Genomic DNA, 10,313 nt, shown 5'->3' on the forward strand with positions numbered 1-10,313 from the left:
AACATTGTACATCATACTTGTGGAGGGGGCGTGGTGCATCAGCTGCAGAGAGGTGTGGCCAGGTGAGGTGATGAGCACACCTGTTCCCTGCTGTCCCCTTTAACAGTATCATCAACACTGTTCAAGAGAAAATACATTTAAAAAAAGCAGCTGGTGTGCCGTCATGAAAGGGATAGAAACATGTCAGAATGACTGATTATACGATTTGTGATTTCAGCCGTTCTGTTAATGAATTCATCACGTTTAAAACTCAAATTTTAAATAAACAAACGTTAAGTCAGTCCCACATTTACTCTTGTCCGGCGGCTTCTTGCTCGCTCACTCTCTCCTTTTCTCTTCTTAGCTTGAACACCTCCTCCCTCCAGTGGTCCAAAACACCTGTGGTACAAACACTGACTCCCCTAACGGCGTTACGGACTTCTCCCGACCCGGAGCCCAAAGTTACATAGAGTGAGAACAGACGTACGAATGACAGAGACACCGTTCACCTGATCCCAGGTCAGTGTGGGTCACCTGATCACAGGTCAGAGTGGGTCACAGACGGTCGATCATCAGAGGAAAGTTACAGGATGTTGACTTAAAATGTTAAATTTATCTTTTCATACGTGGTTGACAGGCTGTCATTTGTTTTGGTTAACATCTTTATGACATTATTAACTTACTGACACTTTAATAAAGTCAAATGAATCTTTGTTGGTTTTCCTTTTCCTTCATTAGCAGACATGTTCATACTTATATGATTTATATGATACTCAAATGACGCCTTGGTTATGGATCTGCACTCTTCTGTAAGGATAAAGATCAGCCAGGACGTGTTCTGTCACTGGAATGAAGCTCTGTTCATCCGCCGACACAGTGGAAACATGGAAATGAGCAGCAGGTTTTAAACAGTGCAGGTTACACAGGTGTGTGAATGAAGCCCTCAGGGTGTGTGGTTATTTGGAGGGTGAGGCAGCTGTGAGCTCCACCCAGAGGTGGTGTGATTGTGGTAATGAGTGAGGACATCTCTCCCTATCTGAAGAAAGTAGAGCCACTGGAACCTCGAGGAAAACTTCCTGAAGAACATCATGTTCTTGTTTAACCTTCTTAGGTACCTCTGGAACTCCTTCGAGGTGCTGAACCCATGTAACCTCCTCTAGAAAACCTCAGAAGAACTACTGTAGCATCCATTCCTCAAAATCCTGTAAACCAATTCACCTTCTGAAGACTTCTTGCTTAAGTTCTCTAGAAACTGGTCAAGAACCTCCCGAGCCTCCTTACAAACTGGTATAACCTTCTTGAGAAGACAAGAAACCTCCTCACGAGCTTGTGAACTCGTCTAAAGAGGGCGGAGGTGGTTTGGATTCAATCAACAACTACACCGCTAAATGTCACTAAGTCTTACAGGCTGGACCTTTAATGAATCCCCAAGATCATGTTTTTTTTATCTGTCAAAGTTCAGTCAAACTGTTCGTTGAAATAAAGAACTGGAGTTGGACGTGTGCGAGGAAACTGTGGAACCTGTGTGATCTGAGAGCAGCAGCAAAGTGTGAGGCGTTTTCACTGCAGGCTAACGAATACTGCCAAGCTCTTCAGTCCTAAATCATCATCATCATCATATTCAGCTCGTTAATTTCATCTGAACTGATTAAAGTGATGAAATCTGGAGCAATATCTTGTTTTTTTAAATCGTTCCAGGCACTGTGAAGCTTGTGGCAAAAGGAAATTAGCAGCAGAAAAAGTCGATGATGAAAAGGTAGAGAGGGAGGCGGTAACACAGCTGGCAGGAAGACTGCAGGGGGGTCCAGGACGAACAAAAACCAGGACCGGTGTGACTCTGATCAGACCTCATCGATGCTCCTCGTTATTGATTTCCACTGAGCAGTTCAATCAACCAACAGACCGGAAACCAAAACCAGTGGTGGGAAAAAAAAGATCCAGTGTCACCAAAGTCAGACGACTGCTGAGCCCAGGTTACACTGCCCAGCTCCAGTTCTGGCACGACACTGTCTCTGCTCCCCATCAGCATTCCCCCAAAGAGAGACCAAAGTTACAAAGAGACACCTTCACCTGAATCACCTGAGTCAGTGTAGCATCAACAGGACCATGACGTCCCCACAGACTGTCTAAAACCTGGACGTAGTCTCCGTGACGTCCCCGCAGACGGTCTAAAACCAGGACGTAGTCTCCGTGACGTCCCCGCAGACGGTCTAAAACCTGGACGTAGTCTCTGAGACGTCCTCGCAGACTGTCTAAAACCTGGACGTGGTCTCTGTAAACTCTGTTAGTTTATGAAGTTTCATGATGGTTTAAATATAAATGTATAATTTCACACGTGGATCACTTCCTGTCCTTTGGTGTATTTAGTCCTCCAGGTGTTCACAGTGACCTTCACTGGACGCGTCATACAGACACATCAGAGTTCAGTACAGGTGAAGTCTCATATCAGATGATCTCAGCTTCAGTTCTGTGTGTCTGTGGATCCGGGTCTCTGCCTCCAGGGAGGGCAGCCCAGCTCACCACAGCGCCGCCCTCCCTCTCTCTCAGTCCGGCTTCTTCTCCTCCAAACAGCGCTCACAGCAGCGCCTTGACAGCCGCCCAGCAGCTGCGCTTCTCCCGCTGCTCAAACACTCCGCTCCGCCGGCTGCTCGTTGGCTTCCGTCGGTACCGGTTCGGTTCTCCTCACACACCGACTGCTCACCGGGATTTTGATCGGTTTTTCTTTCTTTTCTTTTCTTTTTTTTTGTTGTTTTTTCGGTGCATGGATGGATTCGGCGAGTGATCCGGGAAGGAGCGGCTCTGATCCGCCGGTCACGGAGACGCCGTCGAGCTTGGAGACTCTGCGGGGTGAAGAACACCTGACTCCGGCTCGGAGACACAGCAGCTCCGGATCCAGCTCCTCCGGCTCCGGCTACAGCAAAGGTAAGAGTTCTGGTTTATGTGCAACTTCCAACACACATTTCCACCTGCACACACACACTCAGGATACACGTGAACCGCGTGGCACCTTTACGCAGCAGCCACGGAGGCTCCGGTTCGTGACGCCGCGGACGGTGACTTCAAGCTGGGCAAAGAGAGAGAGAGCTGCGGCTCCGCTGGAGGAGTTTGAACAGTGCAGTGAATGTGATGGATGCGACTCTGAAGGTTGCTGGTTCGATTCCAGTGAAGGTGAACCTGAGACGTCCCCGCAGACTGTCTAAAACCTGGACGTAGTCTCCGTGACGTCCCCGCAGACTGTCTAAAACCTGGACGTCCCCACAGACTGTCTAAACCTGGACGTAGTCTCTCTCTGTTGGTATGCAGAATGGTGAGGAGGTGATCAGACCTTCCTTCAGTTTTCAGAGCCGTCGTTTGTTACGTAACAGGGAGCAGACAGAGTTTCAGTCAAAGCAGAGAGGACACGAGGAAACTCTGAGAGGTAAATAAAACTAAAACTCCCAGAGAGCAGTGGGTCAGATGCTGCATTCAAGGGCAACTTGTAAACTGAAGGAGTCTGTTAGTTTTAGTGGCATCTTCTGTGCCTGGTTTTGAATGAAAATCAGCTGTACTCGAGTATTTACTCTGATTACATTACTTCTGATCAAACAGCCAATCATCAACCAGGTCCCAGCAGCAGCTGATATCACTGCCTAGTCCAGCAGCAGTCAGCCCAGCTCGGCGTCTGTCTTTCAGCCTTTTATTTCACCAAGCTCTCACCAACCACTAAAAGTCAGTCCCACATTTACTCTTGTCCGGCGGCTTCTTGCTCGCTCACTCTCTCCTTTTCTCTTCTTAGCTTCCTCCGTCAGCGTCCTCTTCACTCTCTGCTCCTCTGCCATCATGTCCATAGAGGCTGCTGACTGCTGTAAACCTCAGTGAGATAGTTGGTGCTGTGTGACTTAGTGCCGTAAAGCGTTACATAGTGTGAGAACAGGTGATGCGTTCGAGGGGCACTGAGCCAGAGACGGCAGCTCAACAACAGACCTGAGAACAGCTCTATCTGACCTGCTGACCCACATTCCTGCTGCCTGCACCAAACTTTATTCAAAAAACTGACAGACTGACAAAGCAGTTCACGAGAAACTTCACGGAATTTCAAAATAAAAGCCACTTCCTAAGCGTCCTTGTAACCGTCCTCAAACTCTTGATGTTGTTGTCTCGTCTCTTTTTCTTCTTCTTCTCCTTCAGGATGAGATGAGTGTCTCCGCCCCTCAAGGTCTTCTTCAGTCACTTCTAGCTTTCATCTCCTCTCCTGGAGACTCTTGTCTCTGGTCTGTTCTCGTCTCGTTTTGTCTCACCTCATGTTGTCTTGTTGTCTCATCTTGTTGTCCGTCTCATGTTGTGTCGTTTCATTTCGTTAGCTCCTTTGCATCACTTGTTAGTCTTTTTATTTATGATCACGGATCTGAGGCGTCGTCTCTGAACGGAGTCAGGTCAAAGGTCGTGGGCTGTTCGTCCGCCGCTGCGCCGCTCGCCGTCAGCCTTCTGCTGCAGCTCTGCAGACCTCGGATCAGTTTTGCATGAACTGCTTTTGTCACTTTGAGAGAAGTTGGATGTGAACGTGTGACCCAGTTTAAAGTGTTTCACAAACTGGGCGACGATGTGCTCGGTTTGTGTGAAGTTATTTTGGCCGGCGGGTCCCCGGTGGCTCTGCGGTTTGGATTCTGGAGGTTTGGTGTGTTTTCGTGTGACTTCAGGGTTTTGATATGCAGCTGAATTAAAGTGTACAGGCAGCAGCTGAATGTTCTCAAGCTCCAGCACAAACAGGATTTCATGATCTTCATGATGACGATCAGACTTTTCTCATCCATACAAAGACAAAATGAGTCTGAGTGTGGTTTGCAGAGTTTTGATTGACTCAGTCGTGTTTCCCTTTGACTCCACTGTCCGGTTATTTGACTCATCAAACTAACATCTAAAATGTTTCATCTGTCCAAATGCAGCAGAACGTTCTGTGATCAACATCATGCTCGCAGTAACGTCAGCATGTAATGTAGGAACGTGTGAATTGTTTCATGCTGTTGTTGTTGATGTTTCATCTATGTGTATATATAATAATGTATAATCACAGCATGTGATTCAGCCTCGCACTGACTCTCAATCAGCTCCATACAATCTGCTGCGAGGCGCTGACTCGTCCCGTAATCTGCCCGGACACCTGTCCTGCCAGGAGGCCCTGACGCCTGATTGGTCACCTCCTGATTTTTTTATTTTCCATGTGAATATTTCAGGTGGTCGTCTGCTGGGTTTGGTGTTGAGCAGGTTCAGCGGGCACAGCTGGAGGTTTGATGCTCGCTGCTAATTAAAACATCCAACAGAGAGGCTGAGAGGAGCTGCTTCAACTGACAACCGAGGCTCTGCTGCTCGTGGTGAAATACAGACCACCTGATATGACCTGATATGACCTGTTATGACCTGTTATGACCTGATATGACCTGATATGACCTGTTATGACCTGTTATGACCTGATATGACCTGATATGACCTGTTATGACCTGTTATGACCTGATATGACCTGATATGACCTGTTATGACCTGTTATGACCTGATATGACCTGATATGACCTGTTATGACCTGTTATGACCTGATATGACCTGATATGACCTGTTATGACCTGTTATGACCTGATATGACCTGATATGACCTGTTATGACCTGTTATGACCTGATATGACCTGATATGACCTGATATGACCTGTTATGACCTGATATGACCTGATATGACCTGTTATAAACAAACATCTTCATGCTTATATATGAGCAACTGAGCCACTTCCTTCCCTTAATGAATCCATACACATGTACAGTATGTGTATACATAATCTGAACGTCCTGACGGGCTCCAGCCTGACACTGAAACCTCTTCAGATGATCCAGAACATGGCGGCTCGCCTGCTCTTTGATCATGGAGCTCCTCAGTCGACCTGTAGCAGCCACGTTACACTCAGATCTCTAACCCTGACGACAAAGCAGTCTCTGGTTCTTGATCGTCCTCACACAGACAGATGTTACCTCCTCCTGGCTCTGCCACCTGTACGCTCAGGACAGTCCAAACTTTTCTGTCTGTTGTTCCCCGTTGGTGGAACGTCCTACCAGTTCCTACAGATCAGGGGCGTCCCTCTCTACCTTCACAGACCTCCTGAAGACCTCCAGCTCTGCAGAGAGGACCTCCTCTACAACACTACCAACAGCTGGACGTGACACATCTGTCCCTCACACGTCCCCGTCACTCTGTGCAGTTTTAAAAATACTGATAATAACTTTTGTTGTGCTGTAACATGAGCAAACAGTAAAACTGCATTAAACCGGACTTCTTCATCCCTCCTCCTCCTCCTCGTCTCCATACCTGCTCAGATCTCTCCTTGTACTCCAGGTTATGTCACAAACACCTCCTCTTTCCTCCAGACTCGTACACGAGGAGGTGGATTACTCCGCTCTGATGATAATTACCCAGAGTGCCTCTTGCTCTGGTCTGGAGCCAGCTGTTAATTAGTGTGTTGACGGCTCCTTTGTGCGGCGGCTCGCCTGTTTGGCAGAGCACGGCTCGCTGCTCTCTGATAGAAACCGCTGTCATGGAAATTTCATTATCTCTGAACTCGATCCGACTGCAGGAGCTGAGATCAGATGTTTCACCGCTCACGTCTGGATTCAGGATGGAGTGCGTGAATCAGTAGTTTGAAAATGTACACAAGGTTTTTATCTTCAGTCCAGAGACGTACTATCGTTGTTATCCATTCCTGAGTTTTTTTTAAATGCTAAACTTCCTACAGATGTTTCAAAATAAAAGCCTTTGAGCTTCTCAGAGGCTCTTTGTGAATATTTCTTTGATTTTAAGAAACAGTAAGTAGAGTTTACTTCCTGCACGTGATTCCTGTCACATAGGGAGCGACTTGTCGCAGATATGGATTGGCATTCCAACAGGGAGTACGGTCAGGAAGCAGCCAGCTCCGGCGGCGTCAGAAGAGAGAAAGCGTTTGATTGGATGATAAATTAGTACACATCATCGACAGGATTATCAGGAAACGACAAACTCTAAAATACCCTGCAGAACACCTGGAAACACTTTGTGTCAGTGTTGTCGTTCATCGTCATGATAAATGTCAAACATCTGGCTCCAGGCCACCATGACATAACTTTTGTTCTTGAGTTGATCTTGAATTTGATTCCAGGCAGCATTGAAAATCCTTAACTCTGCCCTCCTGAAGCCTGGGTGTCTGTCTGTGCTCCTGCTGTCCCTCCTTCCTCCTCCTCCTCCTCCTCCATCTGCCCTCTTCTTCCTCCTCCCTTCCTCCCCGACAGGTGGCTGACCCGACCACAAATATCAATTAGCAGTTAAAGAGAGTCAACTCCTGGCTGGACTCCGCTCAGACAGTCCAGATGGCGAGGAGCGGCCGAGGAAAATAAGAGTGAGGCGGTTTCAGACTGAACTGTCTTCGCTTCACGTCCTCACAACAAATCACATCGGGTTCAAATGAACGTGTGAAATATCTGCGACTCTGATACATCTGAGGGACTCTCATTGGACTCGTCTGAGGAGAAGCTGCATGAACATGATTCACTGCTTCAGATACGATCAGAGTTCAGCCTTTAATGATAAAATGATGAGGTCGATCCGTCTGTCTGACTGCAAAACTCTCAGAAACATCAGACCGTCTGAAGGTTTTCTTTATCTGCGGCCTTCCTGCTGCACATTTTCACCAGAGCCAACATCAGCTGATTAATCAGTTCATTAAAATGTTAAAATAAGAATCGTTTGAACTGGAGCAGTTTAAATATCCAACAGATTCACATCACAGAGACTACGTCCAGGTTTTAGACAGTCTGCAGGGACGTCACGGAGACTACGTCCAGGTTTTAGACAGTCTGCGGGGACGTCACGTTATGACGTGATATGACCTGTTATGACCTGTTATGACCTGTTATGACCTGATATGACCTGATATGACGTGATATGACCTGTTATGACATGATATGACCTGTTATGACGTGATATGACCTGTTATGACCTGAAACTGACCAGTTTCAGACAGTCTGCGAGGACGTGTTACTATTCTTCTGATTGTTACTGGGACGTGTGTTGAAGTGGTTCAGGTGAAGTCGCCCTGCAGGAGTAAAGTGAAGCATTGAACTGCTGTGAATCCTGATCCGCTTCTTTCTGCACGCTGGAGTCATGTCAGCTGCTGCCTTTGATGTCAGTGCGTATTTCCAGCGTCGGTGGAGGGTGATTTGCATACAAAGCTATTTCTGCCTCCTCGTTGTTCCTGCACACAGTGTGGAGAGAGTAATCGTCTTCATCAGTCAGAAGTGTTTATCTCATTGGTTCGATGCAGATTTGGCGTGACGTCAGGCGGCGGCCCAGAATGCAGAATGGTAAAATTCTTGTTTGGATTAGAGCTGCTCGTATTGTTCTGTCAGATCTCTGCAGTGAAACGTGGTTTAACAGAGCTGACAGCAAACTGAAGAATCTACCTTCCAGTGAACGCAACTGGACCGAACACGACTTCCGAACCAGCGGGCAGCAGGGAATACAGCAGCCTCCCGAGCCTCTTTCCATCTTAAAGTCTGTAAATCTGTTACTCCTTGTTGGTCCCAGAGGCTGTGCTCAAACCCAGTCCGGTCTGGCCCCTGAGCCCGGTTCTGTCCATGAGGAAAGCGTTTCATTGGATTGTTTCACCTCGTGGAGGTCAGAGGTCACAGCGCCTGCTGTCGTTGGGATTTCTAAATGCAGTAGATGCTAACAGACACGCAGCGCTCGCCTGAGTCACGTCACAGCTCGTGTGTGTGTTACACGCCTGACAGACTCGTTCTGCAGTGCAGGTTTTTTTACTTTAATTGTTTCCAGTTTTAGCAACAAAAGCTGAGAGAGTCTGTGCTGAGCAAAGAGTTTCTAGTCCAGATAAATTCCAACTTTTATGTGCACGAGTTTGAAGCAAGAACACAGCATGAGTTCAAGTGGAGCGTTGTGAACACAGACCGTCACTGAAGGCACCGTCAGATTCTTTTATAATGGAGATCTGCAGCTGAGCTGGTGAAGATGTACACCGCCCGACAGCTAGGGGTGTGTGTGTGTGTGTGTGTGTGTGTGTGTGTGTGTGTAGACTCTGAAACCAAAAGAAAAATGAAAGAAGTTCTTCTGCTTCTGATTATTTTTCTCTCTGTGAATCCACCAAGGAAACACACATGATGCAAAGATGTTTGTTGATGAAATGTGTGTGTGTGTGTGTGTGTGTGTGCGTGTGTGTGTGTGTTGCACAGAAAACAGACCAGCTCGTCCTTCAGTTTATCATCTGCAAAAAAAGTAAAGGAGTGTGTTCAAGGTGACAAACTGTGTTATCATGTCAGCGCTGCCTGTGAACACACACACACACACACACACACACACACACACACACACTTTTCTGTGTTTATTTTTGACTCGTCCCGCTCTCGTGTCGGCGTTACGTACAGATCGTATCGTAGCTCTCTTCTCGTTGACCACATGACTCGCTGGCTTCACTTTGAGGTCACATGGAGCTCTGCACCAGCATACATCTCCACAGGCTCCACCCTCACAGCACCAGCATACATCTCCACAGGCTCCACCCTCACAGCTCCAGCATACATCTCCACAGGCTCCACCCTCACAGCACCAGCATACATCTCCACAGGCTCCACCCTCACAGCACCAGCATACATCTCCACAGGCTCCACCCTCACAGCTCCAGCATACATCTCCACATGCTCCACCCTCACAGCACCAGCATACATCTCCACGACGCTCGCCACGCATCGACCACGCATCGACCAGACATTCGACCACTGCATCGTCAGCCAACAACAGACGCATCGACCAAACATCGCCACGACACTCACCAAACATCGACAAAAGCATCGACAAACATCGACCACGACAATAGACGCAACAATCGACAACAATCACATCGGCAACAGCGCACCATCGACCATCGCATCGACCAAATGACAGCTCGACCAAACATCGACCCAACATCAGACCAACAGCGACACGAATCGACCACAACAGCGACCAAACATCGCAACGACCCTCATCGACCAACGTCGCCATCAGACCAACATAGACCACCGACATCTACAAACATCGACACCATCGACCAACATCGCCACAACATCGACGATAACAACATCGAAACCACAGCAGTCGACCCACGCATCGTACCAACCATCGACCACCATCACCGAATCGCCAGCATCACACATCGCCACTCATCCGACCACGCATACCTCGTACCACACATCGACCAAACTCGACCAACATCGACAAACATCTGACCACAACATCGACAAACATCGACACCATCGACCAACGCATCGACCACACATCGACCACACTCGACCAA

General features: G+C 47.8%; 1 protein-coding gene across 2 annotated transcripts in view; it reads left to right on the forward strand.

The window, feature by feature from the left end:
- The first annotated feature begins 2,245 nt into the window (after window positions 1-2,245).
- Window positions 2,246-10,313, forward strand: part of LOC104934194 (nuclear receptor ROR-alpha) — a 74,238-nt gene continuing 66,170 nt past the window's right edge. For both annotated transcript variants that reach the window (XM_027274422.1, XM_027274423.1), the window contains exon 1: window positions 2,246-2,901. In XM_027274422.1, coding sequence (XP_027130223.1) covers window positions 2,745-2,901 — 157 coding nt within the window. In that variant the 5' untranslated portion in view covers window positions 2,246-2,744. The remainder of the gene's footprint in view (window positions 2,902-10,313) is intronic.

The sequence above is a fragment of the Larimichthys crocea genome, chromosome XXIII (assembly GCF_000972845.2).
Source record: "Larimichthys crocea isolate SSNF chromosome XXIII, L_crocea_2.0, whole genome shotgun sequence".
NCBI lineage: Eukaryota > Metazoa > Chordata > Actinopteri > Sciaenidae > Larimichthys > Larimichthys crocea.